The sequence below is a fragment of the Dermacentor andersoni genome, chromosome 6, assembly GCF_023375885.2.
Source record: "Dermacentor andersoni chromosome 6, qqDerAnde1_hic_scaffold, whole genome shotgun sequence".
Lineage (NCBI taxonomy): Eukaryota > Metazoa > Arthropoda > Arachnida > Ixodida > Ixodidae > Dermacentor > Dermacentor andersoni.
In genome coordinates this window covers 174,996,381-175,018,608 of record NC_092819.1, presented here as the reverse complement: position 1 = coordinate 175,018,608, position 22,228 = coordinate 174,996,381, and the positions used below count along the sequence as shown (strand labels likewise).

The window sequence follows — 22,228 nt, the reverse complement described above, 5'->3', positions numbered from 1 at the left end:
CGCTGGTTTGCCTTATTCCACCACTCTAAGTGCATGACCATGGAAATGCATCGATGAAAAAAACTCGGGATCGGTACAGAAAGACATGGCGTCCTGCCAGCCCGACGAGAAACCTCATTTGTGCAGCAATGAAAAGAATAAGCTGAATGTGCCGACATCGTTCCGATTAGTGTATCCTTCGAAAGGACTTTCGCCGCCGAATCTACGTAAGCCTTGTTCGCAAGTGTTGTTGGTCGTCTTACCTTTCGTCAAAGCTGACACAAGTGTCCGCGACGAGTGATCCCGATATCTTTAAAGGGGCACTAAAACGAAAGAATAAATCAGTTGAGACTAATTGTTTGGGAACCCTGCAGGCAGTCATTTCAAAATAATAGTTTGACTATTAGATGAAAAAAATGAACGTCCAAGTACCAATATTTGAATTTCGCGCCGGAAACCCGACGGCGGTGACGCCAGGTATTCAAAAGTATGTTTTCGCATTTGGGCCGCGTTGGCGGAGTAAAGGTTCCTGAAACTTGCCATGTTTAATATTTGGTTCCTTTAGAACACAATGTAGTCAATCTGTACCACTGTATAATTAAGTAGGCTCTCGAAAATGCCATCAACATCCATGCCGTCACAGCGAGCAGGTGCGGGAACTAGTCACTGGAAAAAATTTCAGAGTACCGCAAAGGTCGGGATTTGACTGGCAACACTGAGCGGCCACCGCCATATACCTTCCAAGCCGACTGCGTCGCGGGAAGGCCGCCGTGTTGGAAGAGCTTGATATTCGGTGACACATTCGGTTGAGTGTTTACTGAAGTACAAACACTTTGTGCCCGGAGATAATGGTTGCTAAGAACGAAAATAAAATGTTATTTTGTGCGAAGTAATGCAGGCTGTGGTTGTTTTGCACGCCGATCGTGTTTACTGCTGGAACTGTGCTATGATAGTGGGCAGCAGCTTAGCGCTGCTATCGGGAGCTTATGCACACGTTTTTTTTTTTTTTTTCCCCTTCCGCGGAGCGAGCTACGAAGGAACCATTTCGTCACTTCGAGCCGGAATGAGGCGAGCTTGTGCTTTTGGGCATGAACATCGTGGACCGCCGTCGGCTTCTATTGAATGGTTCCAAGCCGGATGAAACTAACACCTGACAGTGTCACAGGCACGTACGTTCATTGTATAATTTTACAAGCTAAATCGGATACATTTAATTTAGCTTGTAAACTGATACCGCGCGTCCTCGACTCTGCCGGGCGACTTCGTCCGCCGTGTAAGCACGACAGACATGCGACTGCCGTGTGCGCACCGGTGTTTGGCCGTGATCGTAAGACGATCTGTGCACAGCAGGCGTAAAAACCAACTTCGATTGCCATTTTGCGCACTAAATCTTGTGGAAGGTCAATATGAGCCATTTGCGTGATTACTGCAACGTATGTGTACTTCTGTACACTGATAATGAGCGACAGTTTGCTACATTGCGATTTATGAACGCGGCTGTCTAGTGCGTTCATGAGCGGCTACTCTTCTCAACTTATTTATGACTGTTTTCTTAGACTGCCAAGATTTGCTGCCTGGGAAAAAAAAAGCAGGAATGCCCGCTGGTGACGCAGCACTTTTTTTTCTAAGTTACATAGGTGATGTATAAAATTGTGCTTTTAGAGCAGTTTACGTAACATACATAGTGACAGTGAAACTAAAGCTACTGGGTGTTCTGTTGTTTTGTATTTCTTGTTATGCATCAAGCACAGCATTATTTGGGTATGGACCCTAGCATTTCAACATAAAACATAATATGTATGCTGACTTCAGTTCATTGCAGGTGCTCGGCTTACAAGCTCAAAATTTGACGCATGTGTTGTGAATATCACCTCGCCATTGGTTTCAAGCTCGAAATGCGTATGTATAGATGAGCAAAGGATAAGTGGAAAAGAGGAAGTATCATGGGCCTCGTATTGACCATGCTTTTATTGACTGCGATCGTCACGCTCTGCGAAAAACAAGTGCCATGTGGGTCCAGTGACTCGAGGCGAGAGCGCGCTCACGTGCGCGGAGAAATCGTGCGATTACCTGCATGGTGCACGTGAGGACGCGGAATTCTCGCGCGACAAGTGTGCCTTCGCGTGCCACGAGCACGGAACAACCGCGTTTGTTGAGCAACAAAAGCGTACACGTGTACCCGCGTCAAGCGTGCAAGATGCGAACGATCCCTGCAATGAACTCCTATTTTCGTAGCATCACTGACACCGCGTGCACTTCGCTTAAATATCTTCTAAAACAGTGCCGAAAAGCACAAGCAAGGTGTACTTATACCTCGCACACGCGGGTGTTTTTTGTAGGCTTGAAGTTCTCCCGGCCAATTCTGTGTAACCACGCAGAACGACGCTTTCGGTCATTTTTCCCGGGCGGAATCTAGAAATAAAGTATTTCCAGACTCAATTCGGTTGCTGCATCCGAAGGCGCAGCAGCCAGGTATGATTTCCTTGCAGTTAAATGCGAACGCGACAATCGGAACACAAAAAACGTAGGGAACCTGCGCTCTAACTCAGCCGGCTCGCCCGGCGCTTGAAAGGTATATGGCGCCCCAAAGTCACGTGGTACGGTTGGGCCTATGAACGCGTCGGCGGCGCGGGGAAAACGAATGCGGTACTCTGAAATTTTTTCCAGTGATTCTAGCGGGAACTTGAAGAAGGCGTCACCACCCGTCTTTCGTTCTTGCGCTTTTTCTGGTTTACCAAGCGTCTTATCATGGTAAGAGTGGTGTTTTTGGTGTCATAGAAAGGTAATTTACTGATGCAGAAGAAATCATTTTTCTCTTTAGTGTCCCTTTAACAAGCTCTGGTGAATAACAATAACACGGTAAAAAGCGGACGATTTTTGAACTTAAGAACAAGCTCATTCGAGATCGCCAAGGAAGGTTAGCAGAATTCTGTTCTATCAACCGGAATATCTTAAAACGTGGACGTTACTTGCCCGCCAAATAGTGTGATGATTACCGAAGTGCTGCAAAAAAAAATTTTAATAATTGACTTGAAAGCCCATCCTAGCTCCCAGTGCGGAGCAAAAGCTGATCATCAATAACGCTCAACAAAAATACTTTGCTTAGCCCCAATTACGGCGACAGATGTCCTCTAATGCTGTGGTCACATTTACACGTAAGTGTCCCACATATCACCATTGCTGAAAGCTGCGTTTTTGATAAGTGTTAAACAGAATGTACATGCACTTTGCCACAGATTTTCATTTGGTGCTAAGCACACTATTTCTGCTAAATACTTGGCTTGAATTCCGTGGTGTGCACCTTATAGTTATTAACTATACAAAGCCTATTAATTTGGCTTCCTTAATTTAAAAAGGACATATTAATTAGCGAAGGCGATCTCTCATGAGCGTTTCGATTCAAAAATGGATACCCACGCGTTCCTGCGACGCATAATCCCAAAAGCAGACGCTTCACTGCAGGGACGGGCGTCATGATTTGCGCGATAGCTACAAAGGTTTTAATAAAATATTAAATAACATTCTAATTATAAGGGCCAGGTTGTCCATGCGGAATTGAGCCACTACTGAAAGCATGCGCTTTGCTAGAAAACTGTGTGCGTGCACCATTCTCCAGGAACAAGTGCTCGGGATATTCAGCGCAATGCAGTATCGTGGCGGTTGACGTTTCTGCATGTGCGAAAATACAGCACGTTCGGTGGACCACTTCGCGGCACTTTCCGAGCCCGTATCTCTGTAAATTGGTCCTAGGCTTCAAGCAAAAAGTAATGCTTTGGCTTCGGTGGCTGGCCAAGCTTCCATGTACACGTCTAGTCAAATGAAGAAAATAAAAGCGATTTGTGACTTTTTTAAAAATAGTGCTCGTATCAATGACTTCTAAGAAAATTCTTGTCCGCCGCGCTGTGAAAGCAGGTGAGTGAAAGTTCCCATTTTGTCCAAAATACCCTGTTCCTAATTGTGCGTGAAAGATCAGGCACGTGTGACTGGCATCGACATAATAAAGTTTTATTCCAACTAGTAATTTTAAAGAAATGAGCCAAGCCTGCTTGTAAAATCGTGCGGCAATGCATACTACTCACAATCAATATGTATTTACTCTGTATTAAAGCTTTATCGGATGAAGCACCTAATAAATTGTGTACAAGCGCCTGAATGTCGTACGTCGAACTCGCATATCGTAGAACGAATATGCCTCATAATTTAAACAACTCCGTAGCAGCATTCAATATAGGCAAAGACGCTTCATATAAAGCAAATTCATTGCTTTCATAAGGTCATGTCGTTTTCTGAAGCGGAAAACAAATTGACGCGCTGATACTTATTTCGGCCCCGTCATACGAGTTGCGGCATGTAAGCACCATCGCAAGAAAGTTACGGAATGGTCTTCTTAAAAAGAAGCCATAATAAGAGTGCAGTCAGCCCGGCACATGTACTCTTATTTGTATGACAAACAGCGTTTGATGCCTGGAGGGGACATTCCCACAGCACGTGTCGCGCGATTATGCTCCGGCTGGAAAGCACGAGCAGTAGCCAGCCGTTTCCATTAATACCGTATTCAGTTTGAGGATTGAAAAGGCTTTGCAGTCACTGACCAATGTTGAATTCCAATGGTAGATCGCGAGCGCTCGGCCGGATCACGAACGGAGCGCGTCGCTCCGACTGAGATCGCTCTCATCTGCTCGCACCATATCTGCGAATGGAACGCGTGCGCTCCCGCGGGAGCACTTAGTACAGGAAAATCATGTGAGAGGGCGCTAGAATAGAGAGAGGAACAAGCGCTTGGAAGCGCAACCCACCACCCCATTTCACTGTGCGTGTCAGAAGAATCATCACTCGACTTGGAAATTGTACTGTGCGAGTCGGAGCTGTCTTGGAGCGCGAACAAAATCGCACGGCGCGAAGCGTCGTCCACGTTTCCAGTGTCCGCGACCGGAAACAGGCGACCGTGACAGGAAGCAGAGGCGGGTGAAGGAAATACGTCACGAGGATTTCCGGTCAAATCTGCCGATTTCGGCGGAGCAAATATTTTTGCTCCACGGAGCAATCCGGGATCAGCGGCTGGTCCCAATCTGCCATTGGAACACACAGCTCACGCTCCCATTCTGCCATTGGAACAGGATTGCTCCATACAGAGCAGAAAAACTTGATCTGGATCTGCCATTGGAATTCAACACAAGTCAAACTAAAAGAAATACATTTTAGAACCGTTCCGAAACGTCTTTCCTTTTGTTTGACTTTGTCAGTGACTGCAAAAATTTTGCACGTCAATGCTTCCAGACGAATTTTCGTTGAAACCTTGACTAAGTATGAGGATTGGCTGGAATTTTCTCTAACGAGAAATTATAACTTATTTTTGTGAATACGGGCTGTGCCGCATTTTAGTTGCTGTCTTATGTGCCGGACTTGTATGGCAGCTGGTCCGCTGACATATTTTGACTGTGTGGGCCTTCAACCGCGTAGGTCTAGGTCACCTAGTCGCACCCAAGGTACTGCACGAGGCCGCTACAGATAAGCGCCGAGGACGGGACGCATTCATCTCCACACTTTTAATTCCGACCTTCAGTCGAGAAGCGGGGCGAAGTAGGACGCCTTCATCGTCGTCGCAGAATAACTCTGCACATTGTGCCGACAATCCTTGACGCGAGACTCGAAGCCTTCTCACTGTGACCTGCTACAGTGAGGGTTACGAAGATTCAGTATTCTTGCAGAGTTTTACGTTACGGGACGTAAGCCGCACGGAAGCGTCGGGCGCACAAAAGAACCCAAAACGAGCACAGAACAAAGCGCCCACAGTGCCTCCCCCAACGCTTGGGTGCGGCGTGGGTCCCCTAACCGAAATCTTTGTTAGGTTGCAGTTGCGGTGACGAACCAGACAGTGCAAAAACTGACAACTACGAAGAAAGTGCACGCGGTAATATGATGTGGCACAGTCAAGACGCTCACGTGCAATGCGCACTGCGACTCGCTTGAAACGATCCGAATGGCTGCGCTTCCATGGCGTCTCTCTTCTGAGCGCTTAGTTTACAGAAGAAGCGCTCACATCCCAAGACCCTGAACACTTGAACGGCACTCGCAGAGCATCGCATTTCTTTTGCGGTGGATCTGCCGAACGGATACCAGCGCTTGAGGCAGGTTTCCGCGATATCCTTCGAATACGCTCTTGGCGTCACAAATTGGCGCGGCTTCTGCGCACTTTTGTACTTGCAACCAGCAAAGCAGGAAACCATTGTGTTGGTCTCGTTATGCTAAAGTGTTTGCTCAAATCTGTGGTCACAATGACGAAGCCTTTTTTTTTCTACTTTGCAAATTCCTTTCATCGGTCTGCACTTTCATAATTTGTTTCGTAATTCAAGATTGGCCTGCTCTTACGAAATGGCCTGGGAACTTCGTGAACAGTGAGGTTTCACTGATGAGAAAGAAGGGCATACGAGAGTTTTATTTCCAAAACTATGGCATTTGGTTGCATGTGGTTTCGATGCATTTCTCTCTCGCTCTCTATATGTGTCAACCATTTGATGAATATATTTATCATAGGTCCTATAAACGCTTCAATGAGCGAGGAAATCAATTATCTTGTTTTTAAAGTGTTCATTGTATATGTGCACTAAATTTAAAAGGAAAATGCCTTGCCCATGAAAGTTCCACAATATTGAATATGATAAAGTACAGCTACCGACAAATCATGCTTGCTGAAGCAGATTCTTCAGTAATAAATAACTGACGATGCATAACAACCATTAAAAATATTGGCCTATAAAAAGTGCGCTTAAAAGCATTTAAGGGCCTTGAAATGTAGCAAGAAAATGTTGCCGATCTGTCGTAGAGGCTGCTGTGAACACTTGAGCCAAATATTCCTGCACTGCATTCAGCATGGAATCTCGCGTCAGAAACACCGAAAAATATCTCTCTCGCTTACGTCGTAGCGTCATCGTAAAGCAGCTTACGTAGCGTTATCGAAAGCAGCTGGCACAGCAACGCTATTGGCTGATTTCCTGATCGTGAGTGCTTTCTCAGTAATGCATAATCGCTAATTTTGAGTTAAACAATAGAAAAATATATGTCTGCGATCCCAAAAGGACAGCGAAAATCATTTCATCTCTGCGCTACGCGTATCACGGGACGTTCATTTCAGGGATCGCCAGTCGTTTGTGCGCAGGCGCGAGTAAGAGCGTGCGCGAGAGAGAAAATCTGATGGCCTTTGCTCCTTGAATGTATGACTCTGCCTAGACACTACGGAGGAGATTTCTTAGCGTGTCGTGTATGCGTTTGTCCCCTAGACATGCCGGCATTGTGGAGTGCGGTCGAGTCGCTGGCTGCCCATGCGGTGACGCAGTGGGCACGGACGCCGCATTTGGTGATCGCTGTGTCTGAAGGGGCAAGGTTCTGACTGGTGTTGTATAAGTCGCGGGTCGCTTTTTTTCGTCGCGACGATAGGTTGGATTTTTCACAAGCACTGCTCCAGGAGGACACATGTAATCTGCAAACGGATGCCTCAGGAGAGCACTTGAGGTTATAAAAAATGAAGCAGGCAGCGCAGGATATTCAAGGCGCCCGTAGCGGGGGTATCAAAGCTGGAAGCAGGGCGGCACGTGGGTTGGGGCCTCTGCGAGCCCCAACCCACGGACCAGCCCTGGTTCCAGCTGTCCCCTTTCCCGCTTTGGTGTCCTGGAGGTGCCGCCAATAATGCGAAATAATGACACGTTGTTACAATTGGTAACAAACACGATTGAGTAAATGTAATTACGTCCAGCCGCCAACTTTTCACGCTAAGTTCAGCACTACCGCACCCCGCGAATTCTGCAACATCAGTCAGAACTTCACTTCTGAAGGTACGTAGGACAGACTTTCTCGCGCCTGCGGCGCTGGTGCCGAGTCTGTCATCGTCACTGGCGGCCTTTCACCCACTTGCGTTCGACCGCGGTTGCTAAGGCGCTCTGCCTTCTAGATTTTCAATATATGCTGCCAGGGCTCTACTACGGTCGCTACTGCTCCCACAGAAACATCTGTGATGTTATTTACAAGGCACATTGCCGTAAGGCGCGAGAAAGCTATGATCCGCCACGATTGAGTTAGCAGGAGCGCCGCAGGTGCGAGACAGTCTGTACGGCACAGCGGTCGCCAAATCGGCCGTCAGTGCCCTCTGCTTCACCTATTTTACCACGCCAGCAGCCAACGTCGGAGCGTAAGCAAACGACCCCACTCCGCAACCGGCGGCACGCCTAGGGACAAACGCCTACATGAAAACCTCCTCCGTAGTGCCTAGGCAGTCATATATTCAAGGAGCAAAAGTCCCCAGATTTTCTTACTCGCGCCTGCGCACAAGCAGCTGGCGACCCCTCAAATGAACGCCTCGCGCGTATCTGCGTCAGCTGCACGTGGCCTCCGAGATGACCGGCCACCACGGGGTGCCGTGACGAGCCCTGCCGCACTGCTTTCAGCGCGCTAGGAGAGTCCCTCGATTTTCTATGGAGGAAGACGAAAAGGCATTGGGGGGCGCGATAAACTCCACTTCAAGTTGAAGGATTCGAAAAAATTTGCGGCGTGAGATTCGTGAAAAAACGTCGTTTATAGCACTATGATTAGTTAGAAAAGTGTTTCAGGACTCCATTTGGTGGTAAATAGGCAAGTCTGGCAAGCTCATAAAATTTATTTTTATGAAAAAGAAGGCGGTTGCCTTAGTTTCCTGTGCGTGTCACGTCACGTGTAACATTCCTCGATTTCCACCAGCAAAAGCATTAGATATCAATGCCAAAACTGAGCCGTACAGCTCGAGAGCTGCATTTCGTGACGCCACTGGTAATGTTAGAACAGAGATGCACCGTGAGGACGTGTTCTGACTATCCAACTACACAGATCTGTGATAACGCTTGTGTGTGTGTGTGTGAAAACTTTTATTGTGATGAGGTCCGGAGGCTCGACTTCTTAAGCCAAGGCGGGCCGCTCCCACGTTGGCACTGTCAGGCCAAGCCTTTCAGAGACATCACGGGCCCTCTGGACTACCCTTAGTTGGTCCTGAAACAATGGTGCCGAACAAATATTCTTCGCACAGAAAAACAACCTAACACGCTCCTTTGCTATCTTCACAGAAGCAGCGCCATCACTCCGCACACATTGTTTACTTTCACAATATTTGTAGCTAGCTCTCCTGCTGACACCGCGACAAACACAAGGTGGCCCGCATAGCTAATCCTACTGAGATCACGGATTGACAGTCAGTATTTTGAATTATTCTGCAAGAACACTACACAAATTTTTAAAATTGTTTCGACGAGGGCTGGCGTGATTGTATGGCGCAGGCGGTGCACGCATGAACGAAACAGAGATTGCGCCGCAGGGTTTCGTGTTTTTCATGTGAGGTGATCAAACGGACGCACGTCCAGTTTGCTAACCTCCACGAGGGAAGGGGTGTAAGGGATGAAAATAAAGTGTTACTGTTCTGATTTTGTGTCGAGATAAGCAAAATTGCAATAAATCTGCTGGTCAGTTATTTATCTGTGATGCTCCAACAAGGCGTTTCAAATTTCATCGATGTCTCATCTTCAATCTCATTTTGCATAATACATGCCGCCTAAGTAGTCGGAAAGCATATGCATTTTATAGCGGATAAATAAACACCGCAGGGACACATCAGCATGACGTTATTTATGTCTCCCTCAGCTGAAGCGACCAGTCGTTTCTTCTTGGGCTACAAAGAATAGTTGTTTAAACCATGAGAGCATGTCGTACAATTTTTGTGCAGGAGAGCGTTGTAGCTTTTAGAGAAGGCTTTTTTGAGCCAACGGGCAGTGAAAGCAAAGCCTGTCCATGCTCTCAGAACTGCATTGGCGGGCCAATCTTCCGATAATGTTAAATATGCGGTCAAAATCAGTCCCGAGTCCCCCACTACGGCATGCCTCATAATCAAATCGTGGTTTCGGCACGTAAAACCCCCGAATTCATTCATTCATTAATTCAATCAATCAATCTTCCGACGGGTCTCAACGAGGCTTGATCGAATACTGGCTGGTCTCAACGCGCCAAGGGTGATCGGGGCAGTTCGGTCTAGCTCCCACGCCACGGCACTCTCAAACAGGATACGCGAAAGAACCTTGACCCACACGAGGAGCTCAATTGGGTTCAAGGGCCTGCTTCCTGGCCGTCGGCCTTTCAGGAAGCGTGTAGTTGCCAACGTCGCTGCCTGAACGCACCTACGAATAGCCGAGGAATTTCGTAGATTTCTTTTTCACCCGTCGCAGCTAAGAATACGCGCGCAAAGTGTGTGCGTTGCGCGAAGACGTCGAACCGGGGCGCCGAGCAGCCGTCGCCGGGCGCGGAACGACCCGCTTTCCTTCTTCCGGGGATTCGCGCAGCCGGCCGTCGTTTACGTGTTGAGGCAGTCGGGCGGTGGCGGCACAGCCTTCCCTCAAACGCGCAGCAGCGCCGAACGAGCCATACGAGTCCAAGTGTGCATCACGTGGTGTCTGAATGCAACAATGTTGCGTTGCAGCGGCTGGACCAGCCGACCTGGAGGTTGGCATCAAGTGCATGGACCACTACTTGGGCGGCAGAGGCGGCGAGACGTTGGCGGCGGCCCGCAGGTGCTTCTCGTCTTCCGAAGCCTCGCTGGCCGACCTCTGCCTGCAGCACACCGAGGTGGGCACATGGAAGGCCAACAACTCGCTGCCGCCACCGTCACTCACAGGGGTCAGTGAACTTCCCAGTCGACACAGAATTGTGATGTGTATGGGCACGGGAAAGTATCACTCGTACAGCCAAGAGCATTTACAAGTGACCTTTCGCGTTACTTGTTGTGGGGTCCTTCGCAGTGTGTGCCTTGTGCGGCAATTCAAAACTCATTTCAGCCAACTTGCCCATACATCAGTCTTGCGTCACACTGGCACAGGCTCGTCCTGGCTCCGTTAATGGAAACGTACATGCCCAATGGGACCTACCCATTGACCCTAGAACGCTGTAGGCCAAATGTAGAAACTATAAGAAACCGTTGAAAACTAGGCGCTAGTCTATTAACAAGTCTGCTAGCTATATAAACATGGGCCTGCGTTATACTTGCAGGTTTTCCGTGAATATTTGCCCGATTTCACTGAATTTTTCACTGATTTCACTGAGGAGTGTCGCGCTCGCCGGCGCTCGGTTTGCTGGAGCTTGCACGTCCGACCTGCGCAAAGCCTGTTGTGTATACCTGGTATTTCTAAGGCGCGCACAAAGCGAAAGTTAGCGTCAAATCGCGCGTAATTCTCAACGGCGTCGGCCAAGTTTGGTCATTCCGTGCCAAGTGTCCCAGACGTGGCGCTCGACTATCGCAGATTTGACTGATAAAATTTGTGCCTGTTCGCTGAACCACACGAGAATTTCTGAAGAAAAAAATTCCTTGCCGTGGTACCCTCTCAAGTTTCACTCGCTTTTATTAAACTGTGCGTAACACACACATTTATTTCAAATTTATCTTTGTATTTTAAACATTAAAATTTTCACGGCTTTGTGAAGGTTCTGTTTAGACGTCCTATTACAATAAATCCGAAATTTTTGTGTTCCACTGCCTGTTACATATTCTCAAAAAACAAAGACAATCTTCAATGTTCACGTTTTGCTATTTAACAAACTCTCATTCTCCTCGACCAATCTAGGTATTTGTGCGATCTTAAAGAAACTGTATTTCGGTATAAAAACGGTTGTGGGAGAAATATGCTTCAAATCTTCTTGAAAAAATTGCGAAACTAGAGAAAACGTACGATTTATTGCGTTTCGACGGTATTTTTTGTACTGACGCGGTCCAAGTAACCAATATTTTGCATGCGGAATCGGATAGAACACTGCGTCGACAAACATTGAGGAAAGCCTCATCAAATCAATTTCACTTTTAGGGAAGAAAAATTTTTTCAAGTTGGTATTCGTACTGGCAATGCTCCTTGTTGCCACTTTGCCGCACAGCACGTTGTCGCGCTTGCCGGTGGTGGCGAACTCTTTATTTCGCCCAAAAAGAAGGGACGAGTCCGAGGACCGTCAGTGGAGGTCGGCGGGGATCCCTTGGGCGGCTTCTTCGACGGCGCGGACCCGGCGTTGGTCTGCTGGCTACGTGGGAGAGACTCTGGGGTGTTTACGTTGTCTGCGTTGTAATGCGTATATGCATGTCCATGTGTATGAGAATGGCCGGAGCTGAGCAGTGTTTGCACCCAGGCGCTATCTGTTGCGGAAATATTCTCCTGTGCAAAAGTGGGTGCGGGAAGTTGCCTGTTTGCAGTTTGCGCCATTGGACGGCCTCGCGTCTTGTTAAGATTGCGGTGTGCGGGAGGATGTCCGTGTAGGTGGTGAGCAGAAAACTGTGCGAGATAATCGCGTCAGGGGATGCGGGGCGGTGGGTCCCACACTCTGCTCGGCAGCTAAGATCTCGGCCAAGTGTGTGCACACGTGCGTTGCCGGAGCACAAAGGCGGGTGATGCAAGAGGGGGAGTAGAAAGTAGAATATGCGACGCCTGGCGAGAGATACGGCTGACATCGTAGTTGCGGATCGCCTGTTGAGAGTCACTGATGACGACTTTGGTATTAGGATCAGTTAGCGCCAGCTTAATGGCAACTTCCTCTGCTGCGGTGACTGTTCCTGCGTTGCGAATGCTGCAGGCTGTGTACCAGCTACGGTGCGGGCCTAGGGCTACCGCCACCATCGCTGGCTTCGAGGGGTGGTAAGAAGCGTCCGTATATGTGACATCCACAGCTGCGCTGAAGCGTTTCTCGAATTGACGTGCATGGTCGACCGTCTCTCGGTGTGGTGTTCCGGATGCATCCGTTTGGAAATGGGAGGGATGCGGAGATTTCCCGGTGGAAGGTCAATACAATTGGGAGCCGCCCTCGTTGCCGAGTTCCGAACTTGCAGCACCGCTCGGCCACCGTGCGTGACAGCCGCTCGTATTTGGCGGTGAGGGTAGCTTCGAACAGTTCGCTCACAGGTGGGGGATGTCAGCCAGAAGCTTCGGCAGGCCTAGCAATGCAACGTTGAAAAGCAGCGGCGAGAGCACGGAGCCTTGCGGCGTGCTGCTGTTGCCAGGAGAGATGGCAGAGGGATGTCTCGTGCCGGTGCTGAGTTGTATTTTGCGGTCGGTGAGCAAGTCTCGGACGTACGCATACGTGCAATGTCCGACGCCGAGATTCTGGAGTTGTTGAAGAATCGCTTCATGGAGGATGTTGTCGAAGGCCTTGGCAACATCTAGGCCGACAACGACTTTCGTGTCTACTGTGCGACGCATGACGACCTGGTGATGGAGAAGCAAAATGTCTGGGGCTGCTAGGTGAGGGCGGAAGCCGAACCTCGTGTCTGGTAGGAGGTGGTTGTCTTCGAGGTATCGAAAGAGTCTGGTCTGGATAACATGTTCCATTAACTTCCCAACGCAGGTCGTAATAGAGATGGGACGGAGGTTGACCAAGGTGGGTGGTTTTCCCAGCTTGGGGATGAAGACTAGCTTGGCGCACTTCCATTCCTGCGGGATGGTACCGCTGGCCCAACACTCTTGAAGGTAGTCGGTGAGGGCGTGCATAAAGATATCGTCTAGATTCCTAAGCATCGTGTTATAAATGTGGTCAGGGCCGGCCGCCGAGTTGGTCTCGAGGCGATTGAGTTCTGCACGGACTTGAGGGGTGGTAAAGTGGTTGGAGAGTCTAGACCAGGGTCCCTTTGCTGAGCCTTAGTCTGGCTATCTGTTCTTCAACCGTGCTGCTCGACACCCAAAGGAATGTGATGATTCTGACGTTGCTCTTTGCCCATGTGAATAGGTGGGCTGGCGTGATAATTTGATGCTTATAAGGGCTTTGAAGGCTTACCCTTGTTGCCAGACGCTTTATAATCCTTCCAACGCCGTCGCACGCGTCTTCCCATGGGAAGTAGCGAAAAATATCCACAGCAGAAATACCAAAATCTTCAACATGGCGGCAAACGTTGGCAATGTTCTTTCTATTATCACATTGCGAGGAAGTGAGAAGTCTGAGAAGTAGTGAATATACTCGGCATGTCATTCGTCAATGTGCGGAGTAATTGTGCTAAAACTGCGTTGACGGCACCAGAATCGTGCTCCAGATCACAAATGGGTGGATTGGGGCTTGCGTGTTCACCGGCGATAGGACTGTAGGGAGTCTTGTACTGTGAAGGTATGATTTTCAGCGAAATTCATCAGAATAATTACTTCGTGATCTGCTAGGCTCCCGTGAGTATCGTGCCAGCTGTTTGCTGACATAGTGACGCGTTTCTATCTGATTCAGCATCTCCAAAAACTTTTCGCTGAACTCGTCCGAGGTCAACAGACTTGTTGACCTCGGACGTCACCTAGAAGTGCACCTAGAAGTGCAGCAATGGGTGAAACCCATTGCTGCACTTCTAGGTGACTCACACCTTGTTTATTATAGGAGCTAATGAGCTCCGCGGCGGAGCCTCAGCGTTCCTGAGCAGCTCTCACACCTATCGAATGTGCAGTTTTCATTCTCCAGTGCACACGAATAGTTCCTCCATTTAAGCCACCCGCGTGGAGCTGCAAGTTCTGACACTGTGTGCAGACAGTGTGCGTTCCGCTTCCACCTGCTAAAACGCAGTGCGGAGATGAGGCCTCAAATTTGCGAATATAGAAGAACCACAATCCAGAAATCTTTTTGCACTCGCAATGCATTTCCTTTAGGTTCAGCAGGAGCAGGCGCTTTTGTTGACCACGTAGCACGTCCTTTTTTCTCGGACGACAGTAAGAAACCCATTCGCACTTCGTGAAAGTGCCTCACAGAGGACTTCTTCACTTATTGGACGGCCCGTTTTTCTACACGGTGTCCCGAGTAACCCAGAGCGCGACCTCAGCTTCTGCGCTTCACGCACTTGCCATTCCGAGGCCCCAAAGAAATTTATCATCTCTTCTGTGGACCAAGAATTTGGTGCCAACGTCAGGATTTGTAATTTCTTCTGCTTACTAGCTGTATCGTCAAATTTCTTTAACCCTTTCACCAGTGATACGTAGTCACTTCATTTGAAATGCTTGTCTTTCTGCCCCGCAGGCTGAGGGAGGCCAAGTACGAACGCATGCTTTTCTCCACGTTCTTGAGAAGGCTGCTGACTTTTCTTTTTTGAACGTAGGGTCTCCACTCTCTCTTGAGTTTAAGAGGGCTCTCCCCTACTGCAGTGAGTCTTCAGTGATACATTCAACACCTGCGGCTTCTGAGTGTTCGACGACCTCCGATTTCTCCTCTTTAACTTCAGTCTCTCTTCATGATGTCTACGTAGTGCTTCTGTCGTTTATTTCATAGCATCGACAAATGCAGCTCTGACGTTCCCCTGGCACAATGCCACGAGCGCCAAACTGATAATGGACCGGCGATTATCTGTGTGCTCAACAAAAGGGCACCATCGGGAACTTTGATGTGTCCATCTCTATGTACAACTGATAGTGGTGCGCGCATGTTGTACTGACGTCTCTAGCGGGCCTCGTATGATGAGTCGCCTCTCCACGTCACTCGGATGTTGTGCCTCTAGGAGATATTGCTTCTTGGACTGCGTTGTTTTATGGCAACCTCTTGGACCCAGAGCGCACGGTGGAAGTACTGGCAGTAAAAGAAACAAGAATGATAACGTTCAATTGCATATCGAAGAGCTGCGTTCTCATATTCCTTTTTCTAACTTCAATAATAAACTACCAAGAAACAAGCATCAGCGGTACCTACTGAATAGAAAAATGTAAGGTAAAATATTTATTATTGCCATCTCATTTTCAAAAATACTTTTGGCGTCATGCTAGGGCAGGTGCATTCGTTGGCGATACAGAGTCGTATCGTCGCCTGGCTGTATAATGTTACCGTGCACTATGCCGCCCACCTCAGAGAGAGGCATCCGGACTTTCCGCTGCAAAACAAGTTCCCTCTTGATGTTCTCTCGAGCAAGTATAGCGCTGCACTCCGTGTCTTCCATTCGAAGTCACAGGTCTAGAGACGCAGCTACGCGCCTTATCGTAAAGTGAGGATCCTTTCAGACGCATATCAATCGAGTGACCGGAGCGCGCATCCGGATTGCGGCGTCGGGAGCTGCAGAAGACGAATACTGGCTGCAGCTTCTTTTCCGGCAATTGTGTGGCTTACGGAAAGCGATGTGCTGCGCTACCTCAAGCACCAACGAGGCAACAAGGAGCAGTACGTTCGGAAGGCCAACGTCAAAAGTCACTCTGAGGAGGTTGCAGACCTGCACAAAATAGATCAAGAGCGATGTCCAGCCCGTGGTGTGGGGCCGAGCCCAGGCTGGACCACATCACAATGCGCTCCTCGAGACAACACTGACGCAACGCGGGAGTACGAATACCCTGTTCTATCCACGTGCAAGATATTTTTGCTCGGACCGCATCGGTACAAAAAATACCGTCACAATTGCTATAAAGCGTACGTTTTCTCTTAGTTTCGCATTTATTTTTCAAGAATACTTGAAGCATATTTTGCCCATAACCGCTTTTATACCAAAATATAGTTTCTTTAAAATTGCACCAATATTTAGATTGGTCAGGGAGAGTGCGAGTTTGTTTAATTAGAAATCGTGAGCACTGAAGATTTTCTTTGTTTTTGAGAATATGTAACAGGCAGTGGAACACAAAAAAAATCGGGATTATTGTGATAGGACGCCTAAACAGAACCTCTATAAAGGCGCAGGCAAAGTTTCGATGTTTACCATACAAAGATAAATTTTCAGTAAATTTATGCATTATACGCACAGTTTAGTAAAAACGAGCGAAATTTTAAAGGGCACCACGGCACGGAAGGATCTTTTGCTTCAGAAATTTTTGGCCCCAGTGCTCCGTGCGGTACAGCGAATAGCCACATCTGCGACCCTTGGCGTTGAATGACCCATGTGCGGCGAGATACCAATCGATGGACGGACGATCAGACGTTCTACTGTGGTGGGCTATCAACGCGCCTGTGACGTGTATCTGCCTGTCTTCTTTGTGGTTGCGCCCTTGCGCTACATTAGGTCATTATAGAAATCAAGCTTCGCTTTAATAAGGCACTGCCCTCCGCTCGACATCGAAACATGGCTGTGCGTGCTGCTGCTGGGAAAAGGACGTCAACGAAACGAGGACGACTGAACATTTCCCTTGGGTAAAACGCTTACCCCAGAACGAGAGCAGTCGACAATTTGCCTCCCGGGAACTTTCCGGTGGACGCTCTCCGACTCCGTGGAGCCGTGGAACAGGTTACGATGCAACTTGACGAAAGTGCAACAAAATTAAGTCTTTGAATCCGGACGAGCGCCGCGCGCCCACTGCTGCCGTTGCAACAGCGCACGGCAGCGCTTGTGAGAAAGCGGAACGCGCTAGCATGACTGCGCGAAAAAAAGCTCAAGTTTGTTCTGTTGAGTTTAGAGTTGAATTGATAATGTCACCGGCTCGAATAATTAAAGGCCAACTCTTAAACACGCTGGACTTACAACTGAAGTTTATTGTGAACACATTCCACAAATCTCCGCCACGCATGCGTATACACCCAAGAACAATAACAAGGTTTGTAGTCAATTATCAACAAAAGTTATTCACGTACACAAAAGCGAAGTCACACCCCTTCCCGACAAAGGCAACAACACGTGGATTAGCATGACAAATTTAGAAATTGAAGTTCTTTATCATTGATATGAACCGAAGGTTCACTCACACATGTATGCGCGCCCAACTTTGTCATGTGGAATGCTTCGCTAATTTCTCTTTCCAGTTTACTACGTTCTCTCCCCACTATGTATACACTCTCAAAAACTGGTTGGCATTCGTGCTTTTTGCAATGCAATGGCAAGTTCCCTCCTGTACCTGTAGGTAGCAAATAGCGATGCTCACGCATGCGCTCATTAATGCAACGACCTGTCTGGCCGATATAGGACAGTCCGCATGAGAGAGGTATGCGGTACACAACTGAAGATGCACTGTTTTTGTGAAAAAAAGTGATCTGCTTTTTTCCACAACCACTAGTCTCATCTTTCTTCTCTCCTGTGATGCTTTTGCACAGCCTAACCAGTTTGCTCGGTGCCGAAAACACTAGTGTGACGCCATTCTTAGTGGCCACCCTCTTAAGATTATGAGACAAGTCATGCAAATACGGCATTACTACGACTTTTTTTCTTTTTGAAGATTCATTGTCGTCTGCGGTTTCCAGGAGTTTCTTTTTTGTGTACTTTCTAAACAAGGATTCTGGCACAGCCATCAAAATTGAAACTGGGTACCCTGCCGACATTAATAACGCCTTCTGTGCTTCAAAACTCTGCTGCAATGAGTGGGTGCAACTCTTGTTAAGAGCATTCGTGACGCACAACGAAACTATGCCACGTTTTATTAATTTGGAGTTGGACGATTCGTACGGGAGGAGCGATTTTTTTCGATCTAGGGCAATACTGCCAACACACATTACTCTCACTTTTAAATTTAATTTGCAAATCAAGAAATCTGATCAAGTTTTCTTTGCAAAGTTCGAACGTGAACCTGCGGTCCCGAGAGGACTCCTCGAAACATGTTAAAGTCCTTCTTGCATTTGAATCAAGGCTGTCATCGGAATTTAACCTTAAAAGCACTAAAACATCATCCTCCACTTCCGGCGACGTTTTATCTACTTCCTTTTTAAATAAAAAGATGTTGTTGATCCATAAATATTTTCATAAACAACGGTTAAATTTGTTAATTTTCGCTTTTCCTTCCTGTTTGGCTGTTGCCTTGGCTCTCTCCCTTAGTAGATCACTTAATTTCTCAAATCCTTGCGACTGTTTCCAGTTTTGCACGAAAAGAGCTGCACAATTAAGGAAAAACCAGGCGATTTAACGGGTGACAGTCATATTGCCTATGAGTTTAAGGGTTATTGCAGGGTTTGATGATGGCGGCTGTCTCGCATTATATTATTTTCCACCTTGTCGCATAACCCATACCACGTGTTCCGAGGATCTGTCAGCGTCGCGGCGAGCCATTACTCGAGGAAACAATGAAACAAAAAGAAAAGTTAAACGCAATTGGCATTTTCTCTGGTCGCAACTCGTTCCACGTGCATACAGACCAGCTGACCACGAACTGAATCCCTTTCCTGGTCCCTGGATTAGTCTAAACGAAGAAGTTTGAACTAACGAAGCAACAACGATGCGCGTGACCGTTGAATAGATGGTGACAACTGAATGCATCTCGAGTTAATCGTGCGGGCACCGAATTGATGAAGAAACTGGCCTTCAAATCCCAGGAGAGGCCGATAACTACCGCCATTCAAAAGGAGTGAAAAAGGCAGCAAAATGTTGACCGCCGAATAGCTGTCAAGTCACAACATTGATTTGGCGGCGCTTTACGAGTGTGTGCGAGAAGTGATGAAGTGGGCGGCGAAGGGGCGGTGGGGTATGAGTCTTAATTTCACCCCCCCCCCCCCTTGGGTACGTGCCTGCCTGGCCTGCTTGAGTTACTCCAGTATGCTATACATGTTTTTCATCCTAGCAATTCTGTACACTCTTTTTTTTTTTTCCCTCAAAACATCTTTAACTACATTGTTCCGCTACCCATACGAGTACATAAACCGGTCGCATTAATCTCCTCCCTGCTTTTTTTCTCACCAACAATTTAAACGTCTCTTCACTGCTGACCGGTTCATGCTTCCGTCCACTTGAAACCCAAGCGCTTCTGGAAGGTGTACGCTGCGTACTGGTCTCGCTGGGTGAATCCCTTCGCGTTCCATTAGGATGTGCGCAGCGGTCTCCGGATTTTTTTTCTGCAGTGTACGCATGCCTCACCTGCTTGCGAGTGCTTGCTGCGGTATCTCCTTAGGTGTTTGTCCAACCAGCTCGAGCCTCAAATAGCAACGCTTCGTGCTATTGAACAAATTTTCCTTTCTCATTAATTTTTTCTCCTAGTCAATCGTGGTCTTTCTCGTTTCCATTCTTTGCATCAATTCGCTGTCTCTGTTTCTCTCACGTTCATTCTGATTCCTCCTGTTTGTCTATCTACACTTTCAATTGCAACGTACTTGATTGCCAACTTTCTTGACCTCTTCCTCCATTCTGTGTCCACGCTTGTTGGATACAGATATTTGTGCACTTTAGCCACCAAATTCTTTCGATCGATGCTCCTGACTCTTTCTTCAAAACTAATTTCGCTCTGTGTTTCTCTGACTTCAAACGAGGCCCAACCCACGCCTCCTTGCACTGCCCCATTGGTGGTTTTGCGTGGCGTCTGAGTGGCGCCCTCTGGCGTGTGACGTCAGGAAGCGGACTTGGCGCCCGCTATACGTGCAGGCAACTTGGTGCTGTCGACCGACCTTCTCTGCGACGTCTTCACAAACGAGGATTGAGGAACAGTGCACATACGCTGCGAAATCGAGTCCCCGTCGTCACCGCGCTTAGCGTCGATTTCTGCTGGTGTCTTCCGCTATAACCACCTTCAGTGGGCACGCGTGCGTGTACGGCGCTGGTCATTCGTCATTGCTGTTCCGTAGCCGCGGCGCACTCGTAATGAACTCGGCCATTTTTCGACGATGGAATGCAGCATTTCGCCTTCAGCTACTGCGTGGTAATACTGTGTTTGTCTGTTGTTGGATGTAGAGGACAAACCCACCGCTTTCTCCCAGATATTGGACCTTGCCGTTGAGTGCGGGAGTTTGCCGAGGTTGAGGAGGACTTTGAGATGAAAACTGGAGGTTTATTCACATTATTTACAGTAAAGATACAAAGAAATTAACAGTAATAGTCATTGCTGGCCGGCAGCAACTCGGACGCTGCGGCCCGTGGCAAGAAGCCCGAAAGAGATGAATGAAGGAATGCTTTTTGCTGCTCCCGGTCTCTGGCTTTTAACCCCTTCGGTGTCTCGAGGTCACGTCCTGTTCGGCCAATCGTCGAGCCCGCTCAGGTGTCGTCATTTTCGGTCAGTGGTAGGCGCCCGTGCGAGTGTAGTCACATTCGGCTCAGAGGGTCGCTCCATGGGCTTTATAGTCCGAGGGATCACTTGCCTCCGGTAGTGCCCTTCTGGTCTGCAACTGCCGTCACAATAGGCGGATGGGGGGGGGGTTGCTCCCAGGATTTCACGGTGAATTACAGCTGTCGTTACAGTCTAGGTGGCGTTGGTTGTTCTCCAGCGTCCTTTCAGAACCGCCAAATAGCTTTGCTCGGGACGCAGGTTACCTGGAATCCTGCCAGGCTCCCGCTTCACTTTCAGAAAGAGTCAAGCAGTGGGAGAATAACTCCACATGCGGCGCACGAGGTGGGGGACACCCACTTGTCTGGACGTGCTGCGCCTCGCGAACGTGGTGCTTCTGCGCTCCTCAATGAGGTGTGACGGCGATTCGATGTGGTCTGGTGAACTCGAAGGAGGCTCAGGTCCCGTAGCTAACCAGCGCGTGCTGCGCGTTCGGCCGTCCATTGGCAGTGGACATTCCCGTTTTGTTGCTGCCCAACCCGTTAAGCATTTCACGAAAGAAGGTTGACGCCATTCTCAGGCGGTCGCTGCTTGCGGTGCGTTGATGCACGCACTGCTTTAGCAGCGTCCAAATGCCGCCTGGAACGTAGAGGGACGAACAAAATTAGGGGGCAAAACAATGCTACGTAGCCTTGTGCTGCTGTGCTGACCTTCGCAAGATAATTTGAATTAAGCTTAATTACTTCCATCGTGACAAAGCTCACCCCTGCAAGTTAGTCAGCGTAACCCTTTCTTTCTTTGCTCCTCCCATGGGTAGCGAGCACATTTTTGGCCGAGGTTCGTCCAGCGAAGAGGATTAGCGCTGTAAAAACAGGTGACAACTCTTGCATAGATTACCGTTTTCAATATAATTTGTTCTGCAAGCGTGCCTTACGTATTTAAAACAAAACAAAAAACCTTGGAGGACGCTTAAGCTTCGCCTTTAAGAGTGGAACGCGATCAAAGGTCTCTGACCGCTGCTCACGTTTCCCGGCAACTGCAGCGTACGCAACCGTAACTAGTAGACGGACTTCTAGCCACATAATGTGGTGACGGACGCCTGCTGGGACTGGAGTACTTAGACCTCCCTCTCTCCCCCGGCCCCTCCCCTTTCTTAAAAGGGGAATAAAGTTCATTCATTCTTAAAAGGAAGTCTGAGCTTATGTGAGGCTTCCGATTCTCTTTCCTTTGCTTAACGCGGATGGCAGGAAAACTGGCTGCATATATTGGCTTTAGAATATGAAGAAATATTTCACAGCCCCTATTCGCGTCGTTACACCTGTACACTTCTTCCGAAAAAATACATTTTATTTCACAGGCGCTCAAAGGCGTTCCTGCGTTTTCTTTCTTATAAC

At 48.3% G+C, this 22,228-nt stretch overlaps 2 protein-coding genes across 3 annotated transcripts in view; one reads left to right on the top strand and one right to left on the bottom strand.

Moving 5' to 3' along the window:
* The window catches only part of Mitf (transcription factor Mitf), a 325,695-nt gene that overhangs the window by 23,219 nt on the left and 280,248 nt on the right, over positions 1-22,228 (bottom strand). The window lies entirely within an intron of this gene.
* LOC126523689 (uncharacterized) overlaps positions 1-22,228 on the top strand; it is a 52,992-nt gene that overhangs the window by 698 nt on the left and 30,066 nt on the right. Inside the window, exons 1-2 of one of the 2 annotated variants that reach the window (XM_055066827.2) lie at positions 86-1,144; positions 10,466-10,662. In XM_055066827.2, the coding sequence (XP_054922802.1) occupies positions 1,102-1,144; positions 10,466-10,662 (240 nt within the window). In that variant the 5' untranslated portion in view covers positions 86-1,101. Of the gene's footprint in view, positions 1-85; positions 1,145-10,465; positions 10,663-22,228 lie in introns of those variants that run through there. The other variant, XM_050172292.3, reaches the window with a different exon arrangement.